Source organism: Myiozetetes cayanensis, unplaced genomic scaffold (assembly GCF_022539395.1).
Source record: "Myiozetetes cayanensis isolate MyiCay16 unplaced genomic scaffold, myiCay2020 scf7, whole genome shotgun sequence".
NCBI lineage: Eukaryota > Metazoa > Chordata > Aves > Passeriformes > Tyrannidae > Myiozetetes > Myiozetetes cayanensis.
In genome coordinates this window covers 44,461,505-44,487,633 of record NW_026087964.1, presented here as the reverse complement: position 1 = coordinate 44,487,633, position 26,129 = coordinate 44,461,505, and the positions used below count along the sequence as shown (strand labels likewise).

Sequence of the window (26,129 nt, the reverse complement as noted above, 5' to 3'; positions counted from 1 at the left end):
GCAAATAAATGTACAGATTCAGACCCTGTAACTCCAGCACTTGGGATTTTTGGTGCCTGTTCTTTTCTGTGAGCTGTTCCATGGGTCCCCTTTCAGTTTTGAGTGCTGACAGGAGGAACAATTACTGTTTTTCCTAGAGAGGTCTGAACATGCTGCATATGGTAAGCATAATTTTAACAGGCTGAAGATATAAGGAAAGAGGAAAAGGAGGGAGAAGTGATAGTTGTAATGACAACCATTTGCTCCTTCAGACTCCTCAGAGAAGGTGATGACTGGGTCCTGCAGTCCTTGCTGTGTGGAGCTTTGAGCACTGAAACAGAGAGTGGCCAGGAGTTGACTTGCATCCTCAGAAGGGTGCAAACATTGGGGCTGCTCTATGCTTGCTACCGACCTTCCCCTGTAGCTGCTAGAGCCTGGAATTGTGTGATTCCTTTTCTCCACATCTGCCCTTCCCCACCCTGGTTCTATGCTCATCTGGAGAGCACTTGATCTGTAATTGTGAAGTGCCATCCTTTTGTCTCCTCTGAACAATTTCAGAGGCTAAGAATTGTTCTCTCACTCTGATAATACTTGAGAAAAGGAGTTTTTTTGATCTGTGAAGCTGAAGCTCATAAAGCAACAAGTGCAGAACCAACATTCAGATGGTTCTTTATCTGAACAGATAAGAGGAGTGACTGAAGTTAATCTCAGAGTAAATATTACCATAATATATTAGTAGGATCTATTCATGTCCTAGAGGAGGAGTATTCTTGCATTGCTAAATATGATACGCTCTCAACTTCAGGTCATAGGGGATGATGAAAGCATAATGCTGAAGTAAAGTTAAGGAGAATCAAGCTGAGAAGTACCTTGGCATGATTCTAGTAGTTAAATATTTACCAGAAGCAGACAGCTCTTAGAGTCTCATTTTTCTTCAGCCATCCTTATAATATAAGGTAATAAACCATGCATAGAACATAAGTTTTCCAGAGAAATGGCTGCAAAGGGTCTTGCTTCTTGAGCAAGGATGATTAATGTCTGGTTCCTTTAAAAAAGAAACTAGAATACATTGAGTATTTATTGAGAGTCACTGGAAAACAAAGTTTCTGCTTGAGTTATAGAGTTGGTGTAGCACAGCATAAAAGTGTGTTCTGCTTCTCTGTTAATTTCTGTGAGATTTTGCTGGCCATAATAGAGTGGTTATGAAAGTGGACATGCGTTTAGTGGTGTGATGTGATTGGATTTTGCTGTTATCAGCTGCAAGTTCAGCAGTCCATCTTATCTCTCTTTAACCTGCTGTTTGTAAAGGAAAAGAGTCCTGTGGACCCGATGTTAATTTATGTTAGTGTTGTATCACTGGGTGGAGTGATTATGCAAGGCCTCTCCGTATCATACATCACTTCTGCAGGCATGGTCATGAGTTTGCTGGCTTGATTTGATGATGTTCTCCTTCACAGCCCCCTTCATGCTCACCCTGGTTTCTCCCCTCTGGACTGCAATGCTTAATGTGCCTACAGAGGTCCAAAATCTCTGTTAGATGGAAATGGAAGAGCAGCAGCAAGTATGGCAACACCTGCTGTGTCTTCACACAGCTGCTAACATAACCCTACAGCTGCTGCTACTGAACAGAGACTGCTTATGTGTACCTTACGTTTTGCATATGCAGAATACAAGATGCATTTCTGAAGAGGCCAGTGGTTTGTTGCTTTGTTTTTGGGTTTGGTTTTTTTTTTTCCCCAGTCTGTGTTGTCTCACTGGTGCTGAAAACATAGAGCTGTTTGATAAAGAGATTAATAATGACAAATTAGTCTTGTGTCCTAGTGAAATCCAGTGGCATAGATGTTGCAAATCTCAAAGGCACCTGAAGAGCAACAAAAAAGTGAAAGGCTTTTTGGAGATTGGCATAGTTATTTTACAATTTTTGTTGTACTAAATTAAACTTGAAGTCACTTGATATTCCATTTTACTAAGCATTATCTCAGTGCTAGACAAAAAGAAAAAATGTGGAAACACTGTGAGTATGCTAGGATGGTAGGAAAGATGAGCGTAGTTGTCTTGCATGTGTAGGGGTTGTTTCAGGCGGCAGGCGAATAACAGCACTGGTATGACAGTACCTGAAATATTGTATTAGATTTAGTGTTCATGTTATAAAGATATTGATCATTGAAGGGAACTCAGAAGAAGCGTAAACGGGTAGAAGTTGTAGAGATTAATTTATGAGGAAAAATGTAGGAATTAAATATGTATAAGTTGCTTAAGCAGTGACTGCTGGGGTTCATAAATCTAACAGGCGTGAGAGGTGCAAGCGAAGAAGAAAAGAACTATGCCTGTAGTTGGGGAATGTGTCTGAAATGGAAGCTTTGAGTATCTTATACTTGACTTCCTGAGAGTGAAATTAAATATGTTCTTTTCGGAGAGGACAGGAATTCGTGACTTGATATACACAGAGCTATGCTAGACAGATACCTGTGTAGTAAGGAAAATCCTGTCCTTTTAGGCTGGTTAGATGTATGTATTGAGCCTGTCTTTATCCCATAATGTTAGTCATGTGAGCTGTCAGCGTTGTTTGAGTCTAGTGTGGAGGACACAGAATGCAACAAGAGTTAACTGTGCTGTCTTGGGTCCTGCATACAAATGCTGATATATAAACCTGGAAAAGTCCTCCCTCTCTTCTCATCCTTGAACACCAGGCTGGGGAAAGGAGAGTGTTGCAGTCCTTTTCGATCGCTCAAATTTACAAGACAATGTACTCTATAAACTAAGCTTTATTTAATGAACTCATTATGAAACAAAGCAAACAAATATGTCTGTTGAACTCAATCCCCTTTGTACAGACTAGTCTAACATGATTTCACTAATTCATTGTGATTTCATGATGAATTCTTGAGTGATTCTTTATTCGTGAGTGATTATCTTTTAGAGCCCTTACAGCTAATTTGATTAGACTTCTCTTCAGAGTATAATTGAGCATCTCTGTCTCTGATCCTCAGACAATTGCTGCAGGCAGGGAAGAACAATTACTTCTTTATGTACTTTGAAAAACCAACACAGTTTATATAATTTAAGTTACTTTAAAGGCAACATAGGTAACATTCGCAAGTTCTCTGATTTGTAACTTGTGAACCAGTGAGCAAAGCAGTGACCTCACTGACAGCGCTCCTCCTTCCTTCTCCCTCACAGTGTGGGCATCCCTGCGTCACACTGGGAAGCAGAAAAGCTTCAGCAGTCTGACTGCTGCTGGATCTGCTTCAGAAATTTTTTGTTATTAGGAAGTTGGAGCTATACCATTTCCCTAGGATTCCCCAAAAATGCCAGGCAATCATAATGCAAGGATGGTGGCTGCAGAAGACAGCTAGCTACAGCTAATGACCTTCAGCCCTTCCTGCCCAATGTGTCCTGCCAGGGCATTGCTCTTGCTTTGACTTAATGGCACTAGCATATATGAGGCCTTGGGGTGGGCTACTTGTCAGCCAGAATGTGAGCAGGAGCTGAGTGCAGGCACAGAGAGGCTTTGTCAGACCTCTCCATCTGATGGTCGGGCTGAAGCTGAGTGGTCACAACTCCTCCTCCTTTGCCAGGGACTCTTTCTTAGAGCTTTACTGCTCTCTCTGGTATTCTCCTTCGAGAATGTTGGATTTTCTGCTGCTTACAGTCACTGAAGTATGCAGGCATGACAGAAGTCTACCTGGAGCAGGCCAGAGTCCGAAGTTGAGTTGGCTGCAGTGTGTGCAGCCCCTGTGTGCTGCACTTGTTCCTTCCATTTGGTGCAACTGTTTCCTACGTTTAGGAAAAATAGCATAAGGCTATGAAATTGGATCTGCTAAAACCAAGTTGTTGAGTGTCTTTTATATATTTGACCTTCGTGGTGATAGTTGTGAGACAAAGCGGAATCATCGTGTGCAAGTATGTTAAGCTGCTGTATTTTGTGAAACCCACATAAAAAGTATTTGTATTTTGGACTTTCAGAGAGGAGACATGCAAAATGTGCTGTGAAAGTGAATGAAAACACTCTTGCCCTATTCTCATTCCTCCTTGGACATCCCTAAGGGAGTTGCCCACCCATGGTTGGGTGGGAGAATGTTGATCTAGCTGGACTGTTGTTGGACTATGATGGCCATTCATAGGGTTTAAGAGAAGTTCTTGGTTTCAGTGTGGTTCTTTTGAAAATAGAGGCAGCAGATGTGACAACACTCCAAAAAACCAAGGTTCTTTGATAAATATTGAAGTCTACAAATATATGCACTTACAAAAGAAGTAGGATTTAAACACTACAGATTTAAAATTAAGAAGCTGTAATGTTTATCTTGGTAGTTTTCTTTTTTTTGAGTCCTAGGACAGGAAAGCACACAGCCCTCTTTCACATATGATGCAGAGATGATACTCAGACAGGCGTTCTTCTTTGCTCCACCATGTTTTCTGTGTTACCTTTAAATAACTTAAATTATTTTAACTGTGTTAGTTTTTCAGAGTTGATAAAGAAATAATTGTTCTTCCCTGCCTGCAGCAATTGTCTGAGGATCAGAGACAGAGATGCTCAATTATACTATGAAGAAGAGACTTATAATCAAATTAGCTGTAAGGGCTCTAAAAGATAAGAACGTTTCCTGGCTCCAACCTTTTCCTCCTCTGCAAAGCAATTTTTTTAAAACTATCTTTTGGCAGGCTCACTGCTTTCCTGTTGAGCAGCAAATACCGGCAGCTGTTACGTTCTGGGCAGAGGTGCTCTTCACTGTCTGTGCCCAAACACCCAGCAGTTGAAAATAAAACACTGGAGAGGATTAGGATGCCAGGTGTTCATTCTGTCTCATACTTAAGATGCCGACTGTGACTACCACACAGTTGAATCGGAGGCTTCTTTCAGAGAACGTGAGGAGGTGCCAAGGGATGTCTCAGGGCACTCCCTTGTGCTTTCTTGGCAGGTGTCAGTCAGCAGCTGCCTGTCACAGGCTGAAAGTGCAGGACCTGTCCCAGCAGCTGCTTCTCAGGCACTGGCTGTAGTGAGACAGGAACGTGACCTTCTTTCTGTGATAGGAACTAAACAGCAGTGTGGACTAAAGCTAATGGTTTGGTGTAAAGCAGCAGCACCCCACGGAGACCTAGGAAATCTGCAGTCATATGAAAGTTTTTGCTGTTGTTGCCAGTTTAATTTTCAGAAAGCTCTTGTGCTTTTCTACATTTGAGGGTTGAGCTTAGGAAGCACATCATTAATTTAGTCCTCTGGTTTACAATTATTTTATAAAAATCAAATGAATTACACCAATAATATGTAAAGAGCAAAGTTAATACAGGGTTTTCAGCAATCTTGACTCATACACAGGTATGCAGTTAGCTATTGGACCCTGGCTAAATCTTCATACTCTGAGCTGATTGGTATTGTTGGTACTTGTTCCAGTTGAATCATCCATTAAATATTCACAGATTTACAGTCAGCATAGAAGTGAAACTGTCAAAACAACTTGCCTGATAATGACAAAGAAATAGCTATCAGAGAAGCGGGAGGCAGCTTCTGAGCTGAACTGTTTTGCTTCAGAAATTTCAGTACCATTTGCATTTTGTATCATTTCTGAGAAATGCATAATGCAAATGCATTATGCATAATAGATTTTTGTTTTTTTAAAAATTCGGAAGTGTTCAAAGTTGTCAACTCTCTGTTATTTTTCTTGGGTTTTGAGTATTTTTCCTTGCAAAAGAAAAAAGAGGAAATACATGTATGACTTACTCCATGTATTATAAAAAACATATGTGGTGATGGGTGAATTTATACAACTTAACAGCTTGACCCCATGGTCTGCAGGCAAGTGATTGAATCTTATTTTTTAAACTTTTTTAAAAGAGACCGTCCTATTAATAATAGTATTGGATAAGTACCACCGGGTAGAAACACAGTAGTTGAGGTCAGCCATTTCCCATCAGATTGTTAAACACAGATCTACTTTTCAATTGAAGAAAATGAAAGGAAAAGTTGCTGTTATCTGATCTGCTTGGCTCCATGTAGAAGGTCTTCCTTTCATGGTCCTGATAATAGGACAGAATGTGGAAATGATCTCATCTGGAATACAAGTGAGAGTGTATTATGAAAGCAAGTGCAGGCTAAAAAGGAGAGCAACTTAGAGAAATATTCCAAAGCTGCAAACTGTCCAGGAGGGATGGGAATTTTATGTCTTTGTCACTACGCAGTGTCCACCTCAAAAGTAGCTGCTGACTGCTTTTCTTGTTCTGTTGCAGTACTTTTAATTTCCTTTGCCTGCTCTTTGTAGCTTCAAATGAAAACCGTATAGATGAGAGAAGCAAGAGGCAAAGACACTAGGTAGGAAGTCCAGCTCCTGAGGAAGCAAATACATTAGGTGAGAAAGCAACAGATGGTCAGCATTCCCGATGTCATGCAGGTTGTGGTCAGCTCTGCTGCTCTGCTGTATTGCTCAGATTTCTTATTTGTGCATGTCCCAGCCCTCTAAATCCGTGTCTGCAAACCTTCACTTGGGCTGGTCTGAGTGTTTGGGAAACTGGTAGCTATTCAGCTGTTGACCTACCCAAGGTCATTGAGCAGGGTTTTTCTTAACAGGGGGCATCTCTTACAGGGCACATGCAATTGCAGTGGCAGAGGAGGATTCAGGCACAGAAGGGTGAAACAGAGCTTGGACCTTGCTGTTCCCTGGCCATCCTGCACTGTCTGCATGAGCTGTATGGGCATCTCAGTCCCCCAGTAGGCATGCTCCTGTCCCACAACTTTGCTGTTACACTGCTAGTGACCACTAAATGACTCTTGCAGCTGTATTCCAGACAGGAGCCAATGCTTTTGATATGTTTAGAATACAGCATGGTTAGCACTGCAGCAAAATTCAGCAGTTTTTGTGGCTCTTCTTTTAGGATACAAATTGGGTTTTTTCTATTCATAGGACTACTTCCTACTTGTTTTCTTTTTTTGGTTGGTTTGAGCTTTTTTCTGATCTGGTTCCTGAAAGAGACTTCTTTCCGTGGTTATTTTTTTTTCCTGCTCTTGTTTCATGCTCAGATTACAGAGTGAATTCAGTTGAAGTGTCTCCTGCCTCTCTCTCCTCTCTCTGCTCTATCCTTTCGTTGTTTTTTTCTCTCTCTCTCTGGGCTCTTTCGTTTGGCTGAGTTTCCTGTTCTGATTGATCAGCTGGTTGTGCTGATGAAGCTGGGACAAGCTCATCATGAAATCATCTTGATGCTCCTGAATGCTCAGCCAAGGAAATATGTTTGTGAGCACCTCCAGGGGAGCTAAGGGAGTTGGAGGAGCGTTGACAATCAAGAGCAGTGCTCCCAACAGCTTCCTTGAAGCCCTTCTTTTCCTGCCCCAGGGGTCTGTCCTTCCTGCTCTGCAGAGCTCCAGCAGAAGGGTTGCTTACCCTTATTATGAAGGGGTGCCCAGCCTGGATTGCTCTTAAGAGTCAAATGTTAAGTCTAGAAACAAAGAAACTGAACCCTTAATTTGCAGGGCTTTTTTGTTGACATCTCAGACATTGTTAGCGAAGACATAGGCTGTATAGAGTACCTGTAAAATTGAGGTGGTAACAGAAAAATATAGGTGAGATCTCTGGGATTATTGAGAGTGAGAGGGAGGTGTCATTATGGAAATGGTGGTGTTGGTGTAGGATGAAGACTAAGGTACAAAAGGAGTCATGGAGAGAAAAGCAGCAAGTCTGTGGTGCTGTAGCTTGGTGTTGTGATGCTGATCACATCTGCCCTCCTGAGCTCCCCTCTCATAGACTTAAACAGCACAGAAAATCTAAACATCGTTGCTGAAACAGCTTTACAACTAATGTACTTTGATTTTCTACCTTTAGACCTGTAACATGCTGTGAAAGCTTGAGCCATTTTATAGCTACAGCAACCCTCTTCCATCTTCTGTCTACTAGGTTTTGCAGAATGTTTTGTTAAACCTGCTGGTGTTTTGGATTGACTTTTTGGAACATGAGGAGGTGGGATTTTCCTTATTTAAATTAATACAGGAGAAGTGGTTGGTTGTTATGCTTTCTCTGAAATGTCTTCTTTTTTTGGGCTGAATTGCTCTGGAACTCCAGGAAACATGAGTGTTGCCTTGTGGGAACTCTCTGTTCTGTGTAAATTTAAGGTATGTACAAAACTGATAGAGAGTTAAAAGACCCCTTAACAGCCTTTCTTGATGCTTATATTTGGGTGGCCTGTAGTGATGTGATTATAGGTTGCATGGGACAAGTTGTTGTATTTAGATGGCTCAGGAACCTGCATGACTGTTTTTTCTGCAAACATGTGACAAATATTCTCATGGTCATCCTTGTCCTTGCCCACAGGACATGCCGTGTTGAGCTGGGAGTGGGAAATGTCAGTGAACCCCAGCTGGTACTGCAAGGACTGTGTGCCTGTCTCTGGGGCTGTCAATTTGCATCTCTCTTTTGTCCAGCCTTCAGTGTTTCCATTCAGTGTGCCTTCAGACCTGTACCATCCCAAGATTGAGTTGAAATTAGTTAGCAGGTTCAGGAGCTCCAAGGATAAGGAGGACAAGACCACCCTCCTACACAAGTGTTGTTTCCTTACAAACTTGTGGTTCTTAGTGAATGGAAAAAGTGAATAATTTATCTTAAGAGATGCTTACTGGAGGGAGTTCGACGTTTTGTGGTCTCAGATGGTGGGTGGCTGGGAAAGGAGGAACAGTGATGTCTCTGCGCATACATGTGCTTTGAAGACACATTTCTGCCCAGGCACAGGCAGTTCTCTGCTCTTAAATCCGTGTGTTTGAGCCGACCTTCAGTGTTTTTTGCGTGGAGGTGCTATTGTGTTGTTGATTTTATGAAATAAAGGAAACTTAATTAACCAGAGGATTTTTGTTTGGTTTTAATCTCACAGGCAGAGAGGAGGACAATCTATTTTGCTTAGTGCAACAGCGTGCTGAAGAAGCAGAAGAGATGACAAATGGAAATCTTTGTAATGCTATGTTTATGTTATTTTCCTCCTTTTGTCAACTTAATTATTACTATTTTGATGGCTTTGGTCAGGTGGATTTGGGTGATTGCTGGAATACATGATGGATATCTGCCAATATGTAGCTGTTCACCATGCTGATGAGAGTATAAGAGACTTCCTTTAAAGAAAAAAATTATCTTTAGGCTACTAAAGCCCTTTGGGAGATCCATGAATGTGGCCTCAATGGCTGTGTTTTTATTCCTGGTTGGTATGAATAAATACTCTGCTAGTTTTTGAGAACTGGGTGCCACATGTCCAGGAGTTACAGGAAGCTGAACAAAGGTAATGTTATGCACAATTCACCAACACCAAAGAGAAAGCTGTGTAGTTTGATATGTTGTGGAGATAAGACAAATGATAGGGAAGTGAGAATCTTATGCAGGTGTAGCAGGCACTGGAAGGGTGCTTACTGTTGCTATCAAAGTAGATGTTCATCTGGGTAAAATCAAATTCCCAGACTACTAAACTCTTAGCTTGCTTACAAGTCCTCTCTTGATACTGCTTAGTTTTATCCTCATGTAACAAACTCACATGCAAAGCTGCTGGAAATTCAGGAAGCCTTGGTTGGGAGTCAGCTGCTCATTCTGGCTGGTGAGGATAAGCAGCCCTGTGTGGCCACATGTGGCCCTGTCTTGGTTGCCTCACTCTTAGTGGACCTAGAACAACACACAAGTTTTTCTCCTTGCTATGGTCTTCAGGATGTGATTCCAGATAGTGAGGATGGAATGCAAATTTTAGTGTTCTGAAATAAGCACTGTTTAGCAGCAAAACAGAAGTAGATCAAGTGGGATTAACCCAAAGTAGTATTATTGTTTCTTACCAGAAGAGAATTCTGACATGAACTGGGGAGTTCATTGACCACAATCCTCCTGGGTCCTAAGGACAGGAAGGCTATATATATATACACACACACACATCTCTCTCTTTCTCTCTCTCTATATATATCTGAAATAGCTAGCTGAAGTGCTTGTGATATTATTTTTCCGTAGCTGTAGGCTTGGGGTGCTTATCTTGACTCTAGGCAGAACAGGAGCATGAGTCTCTGCAGTGTGACCGGTCATTCACCCTTGGCAGTTAACATGAAGCTCTGGATAATACCTATTACTTCGATTTGTTGCTTTAATCTTACAGAGATAACACTTAGCTTTAGACTTTGCCTCCCTTTCCTTGGAAAAATAATTGAGTTGTTAAGTCCCTTTAGAACTTACTTAGAAACTTTTGACTCTGTTTCACGAACATGTGAAGGCTCTGCTCTTACTTGTAAGGCATTAATTATGAAAAAAAGTGAGAATTTTTTTTTTTAAATTATTATGTTATTGACATTTTACTGATTACCTTGGAAATTGCCTGTGGCTTGGCAGCTTGGAATTTCAAAACAGAAAGGAAAGGAATTTAGGTATTTCACCATTTTACAAAGGCTGGGCTCTGACTAGTGTGCAGTTTTATAAGAAATAGGTAATCACACGAAATGTAACACAAGTATGAGATGGCAGGTTAATTTGGCAATAAGATTGGCAATAAGAAAGGAAAAAACACCTTTTTTTTCTGATTGCAGGGGATTCTTGAGCAGTCATTATGCTTGTGCTGTGTGAAACCTTTTGCTGTTGTGCCTATTGCATTTCATCTTTAATTTATATTCTTGAAGCCAGTTGTCCTTGCCATTCACTTGAAAGCTGTCTTTCTCCTTTTTATACAAGGAGTATCTCTGGCATTGTGAAATGTAAGGAGTTTAAATAAGGTGATAGTCTGGGCTGAGCGTGTACTGGAAACATGTAAACAGTAATAACATATTGTGACACTTCTTCACAATTCTTTTTCTAATGTGGGAAGATAAAAACGAACAACAGCCAGAGTTCTTTGCTGTCCTCGTGTGTTGTTTAGCTGATCAAATCAGATATTCGATTATATTCAGTTTTTATTACTGTAGAGACATGGATTGATTTTTTTGTGTGGTAGTTTACATTTAGTGTGTGTGTGTGTATATATATATTTAGGCACTATTGGAACAAATTAATTTGTGTGCCTGTTAACTGTTGAGATTTCAACCTTAACTAAAAAAGTTTTATTCATGGCATTTTAAATGTGAAGAATAAAAAAAAAGAAGTAATTCAGATATTGCTAATGGTGTTGTATCACTGTCATACTGAGGGGTACCAGTGCATCTGTATGCTGTTTGTCCTCTGCTCTCTGGTTTATCCTGTAAAGTCACCAACATTTTGTTTGTGATAGGCATTTGTAACTAGATCTTCCATTGTTTTGCATCCTGCAGTTCCCCTCAGCTAGCCATTAGCTGTGTATAAGATACATATACTATATATGTACATCTCACTGATGTAAAAACATGATGCACAAATGTGTGCTTTCAGCTGAATCTCTTCATCCCGTGACTCCTACGTTCCCTAATGAAACATAAATGTTGTAGGTGATGAATGTAGTACAAATTCCTGTAAGGGTCCATATGAACATCCCCAGTTCTGATTGCTACAGCTTGTGCTAGATCAAAACCCATGAGAAAGGTCTTGTTAAATCTCATCCTCACAGAACCACAGAATCGCTTAGGTTGGAAAAGACCTTGAGATCCTCATGCCCAGCCATTAAGTGGATGTGCATTACAGACTATGACAAGTTATGGTTGGCTCCATGGTCTGTGGAAGGTCTTACAGCTGTGCTTCAATGTAAAGCTGAAGTTCAGAAACTGAAAACCCCAACGTTTTATGGTGTGCATGTGGATTTGGGGTGCCCAGTTGGAAGGCATGTGTGTCTGAGGTTGAAGTCTGTCCTAACTTTAGTGTGCTTGAGGCCAGGCTTAAACACCTCAAGCCTGAAATGCCTTGAGGTTAGTGCCCTACCTTTAAACTTGGATGTGGATGCCTCTCCTAAGTATAGACAGTGAGACAGAACCTGGTCTTGAGTCTGACCAAACTTGGTCTGACTTCCAGCCCACCTGTTTATATTGCCAGCAGGAAGAAAATTGCTGCACTGTAAAATGGCAGAGAATATGTCAGCTTGGTTCTTTTGCTTTTACGGATGTTAAAATTGGTACCTTTACTGAGATAAGAAAGATACACTCCTATAATAGACTCCTGGAACAATCTGTGCTGTCCTTGTCTGAGGGCAGATTAGATTGGGAAGTGCTTGCAAAAGAACTATAGGAGAAATGACTGAAAATTGCATAAAAGATGAAGCATGCATTAAGCAGTTTATAAAGCCATTTTCTCACTGTAGATTGCACATCTTTTCCATTCTTCTGACAAAACCTTTGTTATAAGTTGATTGTTCCAAGAAGGGCACATCTTTGAATGTGGTGCCCTCAGTGCTCTCACCTTTCCAGTGTTCAGGCTTTGTGAGTGACCACAGACTGTGCACGGTGTTATTTGCAGTGCTCCATGCATGTTCTGAAGGCTGAGCTGCTGCTGACCTGTGTGGAAGATGACAGTCTCTCCACGGTGATAGAAAGAAACAGATGGAAAGTATTTTTCTGTTTGGTTTTGGGTGGTTTTGTCAATATGCACAGAATAATATGTTAAAACTATTTTATATACAAATTAATTGTTTTTAGAAGGTACACCAAGGTGGAACAGCTCAGCCTTGCTCCTGAACAGCATTGCTCCTCCCTCTTGTTTTGGTGGTGCGGAGTGGCAGGTGTGCTGCCAGGAATGAGCAGATGTTTTTGAGTAACCTCTCTCTAACCATATTTAATTTAAAATTAACAACACTAATGCGCTAAAGGATTGTGTCCTAGTAGAGGCAGTGTAGGCTGTTGGATCACTTGTTAGCCGTTTCTGACTCTGAGTGGCTGGTAGCTATGCAATTAAATAATCTTAAAGCTTAGTGGAAACTAACATTGGTAGACAAGACATGCAGCATGATTGTGTATAAGGTTTCATTGCATGAAAGGTGTAAATATGCAGGCATGTTGTATGGAGTAAGACTGAAGGGCAGAGTGATAGCTCAGTATGTCACAGCACTATGCTTTGTGCTTTTACTCCTGCAGGAAGAAGGTGAAAATCTGACTATGATTGATTTGATGAGGAATGTTGCAAATGAGTTCACTGAGTCACTGGTTCAGCTAAGGTGTGTTTTTAAAACACTTAACGTCAACAGCTGAAACATAGAAGTGTGCAGCATCAGCAAAGCCACAGCCATTTGATGTTTTTTTATCAAAATAGCATCATGAACAGTAGTGGGAGAACATAGACTCCCAAAAAAATCCAGATAATGAAGCAGATTTTTTTTTTCTTGATATCTGACAACACTTTAGTGTGTCTGCTTGGGGATGGCAGTGTTGAGACCTCTCTCCACAATAATTTGAAGTGATAAGTCCTTGGACACAAGTCATGAAGTGCTTATTGGGACTTTTGCTGAACCACTGGGCTGACAGGGCTTTTGCACTCTCCGACAGCATGTCAGTGTTTAATGCCCAAGTGGTTGGATTTTCTAGGCATCTCTCCTGTGGCTACCCTTCTGTCAGGAATACTGTTGAAGCTACTTCTCCCAGCAGAGATCTCTTTCAAGAAAACAAATAAATGGGTCTAAGCTTGCCTGCTTAGATGAGTTTAATGGTTTTAAAAATATTTAGATAGACCTCTGTTAAGGGCCTTGGAACAAAGTTGTCTTCTCAAGTAAAGTGTTGCTGTGACAGTCTTGCTAAAGCCAACTTGTTGCAGCTGTTCTGTGAAAGTGTGCATGAAGGTGAGTTTGAGCAATTTTTTTTTTTTAACTTTTTCTAAGACCCTTGTAGGAAAAGATGCAGCAAGCCAATTTTCTTATATGATGAAATATACTGTTAGTGTAGATTTGAAAAGAAAGACACTCTTGTTACCCTTAAAGTTTTGCAACATTTCCCGGATCAGAATGCCTGTCCCAAAAGCCACAGCACAAGAACAAAGAACTACTCTGTGGGGCAATTTAAAAATCCTGTTTTGCTGACAAATTAGTCTTTTGACCTAGACTGGTTTGGGAAACAGATGGCAGAGCTTTTGAATGTAGGCTTGTTTTTGATAAAGCACAGATACATTTTCATGCTGTAATCCTTCCCTCTCAAATTCCTAGCCCTCTCTGATTTGCAAACTTCCTTCTAGGTGTTGCATCCCACTTTTTCTTCTGAAAATAAAGTAGGTTGGGAAGAACAACAGCTTTGAGACAAGCAGACTTTATTGAAACCAGATGAAGGTGCGAGATTTCCAATACTGCAAAACTTTGGACTTGGAGGAGATTTTAGTTCTGTTTCTCTTCATAGGAACAGAAGAAGATTTGATGAAATAGTAAGACACAGTTCTTGGTGCTGCTCCTAAAAATGCCCTTGGTCTGCATAGCTGTCTTGTTTTTAGGTCTGTCCTTGCATTTGTTTGGAGGTCTGCTTGCTTTGAAAAGCAGGGATTATCTCTGTATTTAGAGTAGTCCCTAGAAGACACTGCGGGCAGATGATGTCAGCTGGTGGTTCATCCTTCTGATCTCCTCTGCACTTCTTGTGTTGCTTCTTTACAGTGAAGGATCACTGTTACTGAAATCATGCTTTTGGATAGAGGAGGGTGAGGCTTAATTTCAGCCTGCTTTAAATGTTAGTGTTTTCAGCATCTATTTTTATGGTTTGTAAAACAGATATGGATGCAAATCCCAGGGCTTCCCTAGATACTTGGAGCTCTGCATCCACAGTTGCAGAGAGTGGAGAGTGGTGGACAGTCAGATGACCTCAGAGACATACAATGCAAAGAGGGTCTTTTACCCCTGTAATTATCCATGGCTTGCAGAGGTTGCATGTTTTCTCCTCCCTGCGTGCACATGCCAAGTGGAGTGGGGTGTGCATGTGAGGAGGAAGAATTTGGGCAGGGAGTGGATGAGAGAGCACAACGGAATAGTGAGCAGAAGTCAGGCGGAGGATGCATGCTTGCTCAGGGGAAGCTACGTGAAGGTCTCCTTGGCAAAAACCTTCTTCAGTGGTGGATTTGACCAGCTGGATCCTCATAAAAGAGGTTCTTGGTGACCAGTTGCTTCAATGCATTTCCTGCCACAGCTGTGATTTTGGTCATTGGTAGTCTTTGGCTGATTAAATCTAATGCCAGCTGTTCTTGGAACCTGAGCAGAGGCAGGAAATGATAGATTACCAGGGATGATAAAGGCACAAAGAACAACAGGCACAGGAAACCAAAATTTTGATTGCTTGGGCTGTTTTATTAGTGTTTAACAGTGCTGTGAGGCAAATGAGTTTTGAAGAAAAGTTGTGACTGCTATATTGCTCTTGGTTCTTCAGGGTCACAGGAAAGTGCATACTCACATTGACATACTGCTTTGCTGGAAGAGACCTGCTGGTTACTTTTTTAAATATTCTGAAGAAGGAGTTAAAAATATTGCAGATTTTGAATTAGCTGCAGGATTGAAATGTAAATGTTGCAGTGCAGTTCTTAAGATGCCTTGTGGAACCGCTGGGAGAAGGTGCATGGCCCATATCAAGACAGGAAAGATGTGTCTCAGGAAAGTAAAATAACCTGACAACTTTCTTTTGGCCTAGCAAAGAGAAATATATCCTGAATGCTCCCATGTGTCAGAAGTATCTTCCCTGACGGAAACTGGTAATATTGGTATAGGATGTTATGGCAGAATGAGTGATGTGTCTGTTGCAGGGATTTTGTTTGTTTAACTTAAATTGGGCTTCCAGCATATGTTGCTAAATCTGAGCATGTACCTGGAAGCTGCTGTTTGCATTGAGGCTGTTGTTCCATGATCATGTAAATCAGTTCTGGGACCAGTGTAGAAACAATGACAATCCTTTCAGTGTAAGCAAAGACAAATTAAAAATTAATGAGAGAGAGAAGGTGTTTCTGTAGCTCAAACGGGCACTTGTAAGATGATTGTAGGCGGTTGTTAGAGCTCCTTATGTCTTATTTTCCTAATCATGTGGGATTGCATATAAAAACAGCACAGAAATTTAACAGCAGATATCTCCAAAATTACTTTAGTGACTCATTTTAAAAAGGGAAATACCTTATGTGTCCTTATTGCAAACTTGGTCTGAATACTAATTTTGTTAATCTTGGTTGTGCCAGATCTGCAAACTCAGTAGACTGTGACAGCATCTGGGTTTTTTTCCTCCTTTTCCTTGGTTTTAAACGATTCTGAAATGTCCACAGATAGTTTATTCTGAAATTGCAGATTGTTAGTCCATAATTAATTAATCTGTTTCCGTTGGAGAATCAGATGGGAGCTGATGTCATTAGTATGCCGAGCACCTCTAAGGAGAAAAACATGTAAGTCAGTGTAGAAAATGTAAATAGCTATTTATAGTACATGCCTTCACTGAACAGTGGCTAAGACATACCTGCCCTCATTTTCCTTCTGCTCCGGACAAGCAGGAAGCATCCGGAGAGTAGACTTGTCTTGCCCTCTCCTTCACAAACTGGGCAAGACCAGCACATGAGAATGATGGATACTGGGGATGTTGGCTCATGCAGTAACACTGGGAAAGAGATGCCCCCAAATTCACTTTTAGGCACTGCAATTACTAGTTTGCCCCATGTTTCTCCTACCTTCTGTTCTTCCCCCAGTCCTTCAGCAGATGTGTGGAGGGAGCTGTACCAGGTGTTGGACAAGGACTCCAGGAGACAACTGACCTCTCCTCTCCTGCCAAGGGAAAGACTATAACACTGTATTACTATTCAAAAGCACACTGCAAGATATGTTTTAATTAGAATGTGTTTTGCTACAGTGTGATTAAGGGTAAAAAGCTTTGCTTACTGGAGTAGTGCATTTGCTTCTTGTGCTTTGCTATATCAAATTCTTATCATTACCTGGGAGAGAAGGAAATGAGAATATTGGAGACCATAGCACTCACAGTAATAGTCTGCATAATTTTTTGTGGAGGCTGCTCCTGAGTTTGACTTGAGGCAATCTTGACAGGATCTCATGCTGGAGGAATATAATACTTCAATTGTGGTATTGCATGGCACTTAAGAAGAGGGCACACAGAGTTGAGCTGACTCTTTTTTGATTGGGTTAAACAGCTTTCTAGTAATAAATACAAATTAATGGGGACTCAGATGTTGAAGAAGTATTTTTGCTGTTGAAATAACAAGTGAAAACTGCCATACTTTCCAAGATGTATATAAGCAAAGAAAACAATTTCAAATATGTGATTGTTGGGTAGCTGCATTTTGATTCCGATTTATTACAACATTTTGGTATGGCAAGTCAAAAGTAAATAAACCAACTAAGACAATAATTCAGTGTTCTCAGAAAGTGTCCTAATGACATCTTTTTGTTGAATTCCTTTTTCAAGGTCACATCTTCATATGAAAAATATTTTTATTCCTTGCTCTCTGTCTTTCCACCCACCTTACAGTCTTTACAGAGCAGAAGTTATGGTTCCTGATGAGGTTACTATTTACATATGTAGTGCTCAGGAACAGAGGCTTTCATGTCACCTCATGTACTGATAATTACACCAACTTCTTTCACGTAATTGGTTACAAGTAAATTTGAGCAGAAGTTTGAAGGAACACTCACTCAACACCAGAAGAGATTGCTTATTTGGAACAGCTATCTCCAGAAACTGCAGTGTAGGTAGGTTCAGTCATTTGCCACTGTCAAAAGTGAAAAATGCAGTATTTCTGTTCCTATCTCTCCCACTCTTCATGTCTGGCTGCTTAATTTTCCAGCTCAGCTATGCTGTTACAGTAGTCCCCAAAGCTGTGCTGGAAAACCAGATTGTTGAAATTTCCACTCCTACTTTAACAGTGGCAACTTCTCTGTTGTTAGAGACCGGCAGTATATATTTTCTGTTTAAAAATGCCAGTTGGTATAAAACAGGATATGTTGGATTTTTTTAATCACAGTTAACACTCTGTGCTTTAAATTCTCATGAATTTTAACTTACTGGAGAGTCCATGCCTTCAACTGAGTCAAGAAATGTGGTGTGCTGTGGCTGACTGCTGATCCCAGGCGCTTTGCTTTAGGAAGCAAATATATCTGAGGTAGAAAGGGTGTTTCACGGATAAATGCTGTTCATGAGCTTTCAGCTCGATTCCTGAATGTAACTGTGATTGCATTCGAGGTGTTTTATCCAGAAGTCCTGCCACATGTGCGTTCCAGTTGCAGAAAGATGTGGAATGGCTTTCTTTAGCCTTTGCATGGTTAGATGAATTAGGCAAGAGGTGCACATGCTGGCATATGAAAGAGTTAGTAGTTTGCTGTCCTGCTTACAGTATCTCTAAGTTAAAGTTGTGCTGCAGTTAGTTCAGATTACATATTCCTGTTCCAGCTCTCACTGATGTTGCCATGAGGGCAGTCTCATTGTTTTGGTCCTGTAGTTTGTGTTCCTTCTAGCTGCGGTGCTTGCTGACTAACATTTCTTTTCTAGTGGTTAGATAGAGGTCATTGCAAGTATCTCAAAAGGGGCACAGTGATTTGGCTGTAGGGCACAAGCTAATGGTTCAGTAACTTCACTGGAACTGGAGCTTTAAATCTGGAAACATAGGGAGAAAATTAACCCAGCCCTTCATACTTACCAATTAATCAACCTGGAGGTTATGTGGAAAGTTAATTATTTGGAAATCAGTTCAACTCCATGGCTCTGTGGCTTTTGCTTTTGTTATACTTCACATATTCTTTGCAGGTGATTTTAATGGATAGGCTGCATTAACAGATAATCTAAAATAGAAAAAAAAAAGCTCCAGGATATAGAGATTCTTTCAGTGGATTATGAATGGTAATGTCAAAATCTAAAGAATGATAGAATTGTTACTGTAAGGATCTTATTTCAATAAATGTAGTTCAATTTAATAAGTATTTTTAACTTAATATATTAAATATATTTAGATATTTTAATATATATTAATCGTTGAATGCAGTTTCTTCCATAAGTAAAGCAGATACCCAAATTGACAACAAAAGAAATTAAGTAACCTTCAAATAGAGGCTGGCTGGGGCCCCATTGCCTGGGGCGTGTTGAACAATCAATACCAAGGTATTGATTTCAAAGTTACATATCAAGAGTCTGTAAAAAATGAGTTCCTTATTATCCCTTGTATATCCCTCTGAAGAAACAACACATTTGCTGTTACATTCAAAGCTGTTGAGTTTTACTGTGGACTGTTCTAACCTGTGTGTTTCAGACTCTTTTGTGGAAAAGCAAATCGTATGTTGAAAGTTGTCTCTGTACTCTAGGTTGGATGTTACTAAATGTTTTGGGGGTGTAGGTGTCCCTTGTAAATGGGGTGAGAACTGGTGAGCTGGGCTGTGAGTCCTGCTCTGCTCCAGGGAAAGTCTCTTGCTCTGCTGAAGAAAACGGACAAGTTGCCACATGTGTCCTGGCCCTGGGTGACGTTCAGCATTTCTGCACTCCTTATGTCTTCCTTTCTTTCAATTAATGCTCTTGTGTTTAAGGTACTTGGTTATTTTGTCGAGGCTTTTGACTGCCTTTGATACCTGAAGATTACAACACACAAATTTTGCAGTGTTGGAAACGCCCAGAATTACTTATTTTCTTTAAAACCTGAAGAGTGCTTGTTCCAGGTAAAAAGCTGGGGCAACGTCAGCATCATTTTACAGATTCATTTTACAGATGATTCTTTTATTTAACCTAATACTATATTCCTACCCAAACAGTCAAGCTTGTGATTCTTTAAAAACAAATAAATCATGTGAACTGGTGAGCAGTGTTTGGCATACTGAATGGGCAGGGCCTCTTGTACCTGTAGCTTTGTTTTCCTGCCTTGTCAAAGGATATTATCTTGTAGACTCTGAAGTGTTTTGACCTTCAGAAAGATGAGCTATAAAGCTCACCAGAGGGAGGATTGGCCCTTGTCATCTCTCTCTGCATTGTTTTGTACTCCCCTCAACTACCATATTTCAAATCCCAGGCCTTGGTCCAGCCCATGCACAATTTTTGTAACCAATTTAGTCAAGGATGTGATTTCCCTTCTACCTGTGTAGGTTCACTGCAATAAAATTGTTCTCTCCCTATGCAGGGGGATTCGCTGTAGCAGCAAAGACTTTTGTGTTGCACGTTCCACAGCGTGGAGGGACTGCTTTAAGTAATCGGTCTGATCAGAGCGGTTTGTCTTCTGTGTTGTGATGGTTCTCACCAGTGCCTCTGGAAGGGACAAGCGTGGGAGCACAACCATGCAGGTTCCAAAACCCTGCTGCCATCCCTGTGCCACTGCATCGAGGACTCTTATTGCATCTGGGTGTGCCTTCTTCAGTGTGGTACCAGAGGCTGGTGGCGGTGTCAGTTGCAGCGGTAGCCATTCCTACTTAAAACTTAAAAATAAATCATCTCTACTTGGACAAGCTGTATTTTAACAGCATGAATGTCAACAGCTAGCTTTTGGTATATGATTGTGAAGCAAACAGTAGTGATCTCCGTCCCTTATATTTTATTTGTGATTATGATTGAGCAGTAAAATCTTCACTGAAACCATACTTATGGCTGTTTTAGGGGGAGAGGAGAGGTTTTATTGTAGGAGTTGCATGAAGCCCTTCAGAAACACTGCAGTTTTTTTCCTTTTCTTTCCTTCCCCTTCCCTTATTTCCTTGAGTTAGTTAAACCATACTAGACTAAAAGTTTATGTATGGCCAATACCTTAATACCTTTGGCAGTGATTGTTCTTTCTATCAGGACGGTTTAATCTTCTACATAGAATTGCTAAGTGAGGGTTTTTTCTTCAGACGGACACCTCTGATGTCAGATCACACAGAAGCAGATCAGCGTGACTGGCCGGGTCACTGCTTTTAACCAGATATATCTTGCGTCCTGACCTTTCTAAACAAGCTCTCCTGTGTCCGTGCTGCAGGTGTGGCTCTGGAGGAACGCTGGAGCTTGGAGGGGCCGGGAAGGAGCACCGTACAGCACACTGGTGCCATCTGATGGTAAGCTTTCCCAGCAGGGTTTCTCCCTTCCCATCAATGTCAGCAAGCTTTTTTTTTTTTTTTTTGGTGAGGGTCAGGTGAGATGATGTTAGTTACGTGGTTCTATATATCTCCCAGAAATAGACGTACTATACTGATTTCAAAAATCTAGAATGTTTTGTGTAATTTTCCTTAATTCATACTGTGTTTTAAAAGCAGCTTTTAAATTAAACTACAGCCTACAATATGACTTTTTCACTTAGTTGTCTTTTTTTTTTTTCTATCCCCCAGAAGTAACTATTAATTACAGACATGGTCTTCCTGTGATAACTCTTATGCTGCCCACAAGAAGTGAACGCTGTCAGTTCACTGTTAAGCCAGTGGTGACCACTGTAGGAGCGTTCCTGCAGGATGTGCGAAGAGAAGATAAAGGAATTGAGCGAGCAGAAGTCTTTGCAACAGGTATTTTATATTTGTTATTCCCCAAAATAAATCCATTTCTTTTCAAATGGACTGTACTTCCCTTCTGACACATGAGTTCAGTTCTTCCATCAGTTTTAGCATTGTTGCTTTGGGGTAGCTCTTGAATGCTTCTGGGGTTTATTGTGTTTCAAATTTAGTATCTCAGTCCTCTTGGAAAAGCTAATTAAAAATTAGAAGTTTGGCCTCTCTTTGTAATTCTGTCTTTAAATATGTATCTCTCTTCTGATTTCCTTGATACCTTTTTCTTTCCTTGTCCTCCATGATCCTTCTTAAAGACAACCTGTCGGGGTCTTGAATGTGATGTCTGCCAGTTGTTCAGTGTTACCTAGAGCTGGAAGAATCCATTTGCCTTACTACAAACTTGAACTCATACAAAAGAGCTAAGCAACCAGATAATGAGTGCAATAGTGAAGGGCAGCTTTTGGAGACTTTGGGGACATTTCATTCATCACCTGGGGTACAATACTTTGAGGCCTTTGGGTTGAAAAGAAAGTGATTGCTAGGGTTAAAGGCTAACTGATATTTTTGCACTGATATGCTCTTTCCTCCTTATAGCATACTGTTTATCCCATTGTCCCAAGTCTTTAGATAATTATCTCAAGCTGTACTCACTCTGTTCTTGTGTTTTGTCTCTTTGGTTTTCCTGTTGATAAAAGTTAATCTGGTTCTCCATTTTATTTCCAAGACAACTTGATTTGTATTTTGGCAGTGCTTTGTAGTTTTTTCACAGCAGTTGTGAACAGTCTTGCAACCCCTGTCTTGGTATTAGAGAAGGACTCAATCTCAAAAGAAGAATTGTGGTATAGCTTTTTCATCTGAATCTGGTAGAATTGGGACTTGAATTTGATTTACTAAAAGCATCTATTTTTCTCCTTCCCTGCTTATGCCTCTAGAGATAAAGGAAAAAAAAAGATAGCTACATTCCTATGGAAAGATTTATTTTCCATCAGGTAACACATAAGCAGAAGAAAGGATGGGGTCAAGGAATGCTGGTCGAAAGTTTCATAGCTGGGTGCATTCATAACATTCCTTTTCTTTCTGGTTGATACTGCAGAGGGCTGCAGGGACTTTTAAGGGAACTGAAAATAGACTGATGTTCCCAGAAGATTAGGAAGCCAGAGATATAGGAGAAGCTGTTTTAGTTGCCTTTGAGAGCACATTTAGTAAAACAGGAAAATATCCCATAGAGACATTTTTTATATCCTCTGGAGCAATGGAGATGTGATGTGTGTGGATCCCAGTGTGTGCATGAGCTTCAGGAGCTTTGTGTACACAGGAACTTTGGTGGTGTTTTTTCAGTGGTTTTTTTTAGGGTCTGTTAGGCAGCAAAAGTAGAAAGTTCTCTTGAAAAAGATAATTTCCTAAAAGACTCTTATCTTCAGAAGCCACTGTAGCAAATGGCTTTTTTCAGCAGCTGGCCTTCCTCTTAATATGGAAGTTTTTCACTACCAAGGATTTCTTAACTGGGGGGAGACAGAACATTTGCCAGCAAACAAGTTAACCTCTGGGTACTGCTCTTGTGCAGAGACATCCAGGACAGGAGTATTTGTGATTTACTGCCGAATTGAATTCTTCTGTGAATTACATGCTTTGAAAGTGACTGATGTTTGCACTGAAGCAGGAGTGGTTACCTTTTTTTGACATACCACAGAAGAATGCAATTCAGCAGTGAATCACAGAAGTCTAGCATTTTTGGCATGGAGAGGCAGCAGATTCCAAAGTGAAGAGGAATTTGAGTCGTTTTCACCTTGTCTCATCTGTTTAAACACACACCCCTCCACCTCCGACTTTGGAATAGAAACATTGTCCACTTTGATTAAAACAGTGACTGTCAGACAGTTCTCTGCTCTGTATTTGTCAAGTACTGGGCAATTGTAATGTTAGAGAACAGCTCAAATGTTTAATTTATTAGGAAACTGATACTGTAAAGAGAAACTATTGGTCAACTACTGAGAGTTGATTTTAAACATTTATTATTAATGATAAATTATGAAACCTTGATTTAATGCAGACACTTCTGTGTCAGTTAGCCATTAAATGAAAGCTAAACATAACTGAAAGTATCAGTGCTGTGTATGATGACTTGCTTTCATTTTCTTTGGATTTGGTTTTGGTCCTGCAAAACTTAGGTAGACAAAAAATGGCCCTTTGTCCACATTGGAACACTTGTGTTTAGGTCAAGGATTGAAAGCAGCCTTTGCTGAAAGCCTGTGGGGAATTTTCTTAAATAAAATGCCTCCCTTTCCCCAAAACTTTTCTTCTTTTCAGTTAATAAGAGGTTGCACAGGTTAATAAATTGGTGGCGTTTCACATCCAGAACAAAGAGCCTGTCTGGCACTTCTTTTGAAAAGCATTTTTTGCTTAAATGTCACTTCATAAATGTCACCTTAATAAGCTTTGATGCTTTATTACACTGCAAAAGAAAAAAGAAATGAGTGGATGGGCACATTAAAATTTCATATTCTGGATTGAGAGTGATAGCCTTCTGGGCTTGCTTTACCCACACAGAGTGGGCGGGCGAGCCAGCTGGTGCATTAGCTGGCAGAGCTCAGCAGTCTCAGCCTCAGCAGATGGGGCCTGAGGACAGAGCCCTGGTGAATAAATAATTGGAGGTGTGGGGTCATCTGTGGTGCCTTTCTGCAGTGGGCACGATGTGGGAGCTGGGGAAGTAGCACTGTGACATATATTTACATACAAAAGTCGTAGTGTTTTGTATCCTGTTCATTATTCATCTCGGGAGCAAAGCTGCTGTTTTGCACCACTGCTTTAGCTCTTGGCAGGGATAGGGGAAGATGCCCTTTTTATTGTATAGGAAAGGAAAACCATGTCAAACAGGTACTGTAGAGCAGCTGCTCCATGGGGGTTTTCAAACCCCGTACCACAGTGATGTGTCCAGCAGCAGTGGTGTGGGCTCTGGGGGTTCTTGGGCCATTTGAACCCTGGTGAGCTCTTGGCATCCACTGTTACATGTTAATGCTAATGAGTCCAGAAGTTCCTTTTCAGTAGGAGCTGTAAAATTGCATGTAAAATCCATGAGGTACCATCCATATAATTTTTTGCATCATAAAGAAGTAGAAAAGGGTTCTCCAGAGCTATGCCTCTGTGGCTCCTGGTCTGCGTTTTACTGGACAGTGTAGCTATCTAGTTCTTACCTTCCAGTCACTGATAGCAAAAGAGAATGATTGATTTTAAAAACCAGTAATAAAAATCTGAACACCACTATTGAAGGGAATTGCTGCTTTTGACTTGAAGAGCCTGTTTAAGTAAAGACATAAATCTGAAACTGAAGATGAGGTCCTTGAAGGTTTTTTTAATTGCCCAAAACCGCAGTGAAGATGCAAACTTGTGTGTGCCTGGAGAAACAAAAATGCAGATCCTTATGTTGGAATTTGTTGCTGGTTTATTCAGAATTTCTTTTTCTTCTGCCCTCACTAATGGATCAATTCTAGTCCTAATAATCAGACAAGAAAATGCAAGTCTGCTCATAGTAGGGACAAGTCCAAATGACACCACTAGAGTAAGCATTCAGGTACACTGTGTTGGTGTCACAGAATCACTGAATATTCTGAGTCGGAAGGGACCCACAAGGATCATCAAAGTCCAGCTCGTGGCTCTATACAGATCAGCCCCAAGAATCACACCATGTGTTCCTCCTTAATGTTTAGTATTAGTATCAGTTTTTCTGAAAGTACAGTTCCCTTCCAAACATTATTAATGAAGAACTACAGCACATTAACTCTTAAACATTAACCCTAATGTTTAAGACTCTTTGCAGTAAGTGATCTAGAACTTAAATCTTTCTTCTGCAGATGGTAGCAAGGTCTCTGAGGCAACCTTGATGGAGGTCTTACTGATGAATGACTTTAAACTTGTTATCAACGACACAGCATACAGTGTGTCACCTCCTGTAAAAGGTAAGAGCAGTCCTTAATAACTGATTATCTCACTTCATTTAGTGAAAGGCATGTGAAGTCTCAGAAAAGTGGAACCTGTCTGGAGAAAGGTATTTCTCTTTGGTTTTCTTATTTTAACGCTGGATAGTCCTGCTTTTGGGGTTGGAGGTAGGGAGAGAATGAAGAAGGGTGGGTTCTTGAAGTGTTTTATATGACAAATATTTTCTTTCAGATAAGCTGAATAGTGAACATGCTACCGAAATGGAAGATATCAAATCCTTGGTTCACAGACTGTTTGTGGCTCTACATTTAGAAGATCACCAGATCAGGAAAGAGAGAGAATTGCTACAGAAAGTGGATCACCTGAAAGAAGAGCTGTTGCCCCTTGAACAGGTTGGAAAGTGGGGTTACTTCTTTTTTAAACTCAAAAGTATTTCCTTTCATCAAGAATAAGTCCTGTGATGAAAGAAAATCAGCATGAATGGCGAGGGTGTGTCTGTTCTGTTTGTTATGTAAAACAAATGTCAGCTCAAGTAGAATTCAAATTATTTTCAATTCAGTTCTTTTCCCTCCTGTTCCAGACATTCACTGGGTAGAAATCACAACACCTGGAGAAAAAGTTGTAGTGAACAAGCCTCAGCATGGCTAGTATTGAGATTGAAAGGTCATTTAGTCACCTGTTGCTGTAGGAGTTCTGAGAGAAAAACTCAATAGTAGGGTTGACATCATGTGTGGCTTAGGCTAGTGGACAAAAGGACTCCTGCTTTATGAGGACCAGTCTCAGTGTTACCCAGAACTGCCTGGAATGGTAAATGGAAATCCAGTAGACATAGATCCCTAGCAGTTGAAAGGACAAATTTAAAAGCAGGATTTCTTGGCGCACAAAAGCAAGGAGATCTGGTTGCTCTTGGATTTCAGTCAGTAAGAGGTGTCAGTAAGAGATCCTGAAAAAGGATCTAGCCCAGCACG

At 40.6% G+C, this 26,129-nt stretch overlaps 1 protein-coding gene across 3 annotated transcripts in view; it reads left to right on the top strand.

Annotated features, from left to right (window-relative positions):
• Window positions 1-26,129, top strand: part of MCUB (mitochondrial calcium uniporter dominant negative subunit beta) — a 48,602-nt gene that overhangs the window by 17,104 nt on the left and 5,369 nt on the right. For all 3 annotated transcript variants that reach the window (XR_007631805.1, XR_007631804.1, XM_050338260.1), the window contains exons 2-5: window positions 20,730-20,805; window positions 21,076-21,246; window positions 25,077-25,181; window positions 25,393-25,553. Coding sequence is in view for 1 of the 3 variants with exons in the window: in XM_050338260.1 (XP_050194217.1) it covers window positions 20,730-20,805; window positions 21,076-21,246; window positions 25,077-25,181; window positions 25,393-25,553 (513 nt within the window). In the remaining 2 variants the exon portion in view is untranslated. The remainder of the gene's footprint in view (window positions 1-20,729; window positions 20,806-21,075; window positions 21,247-25,076; window positions 25,182-25,392; window positions 25,554-26,129) is intronic.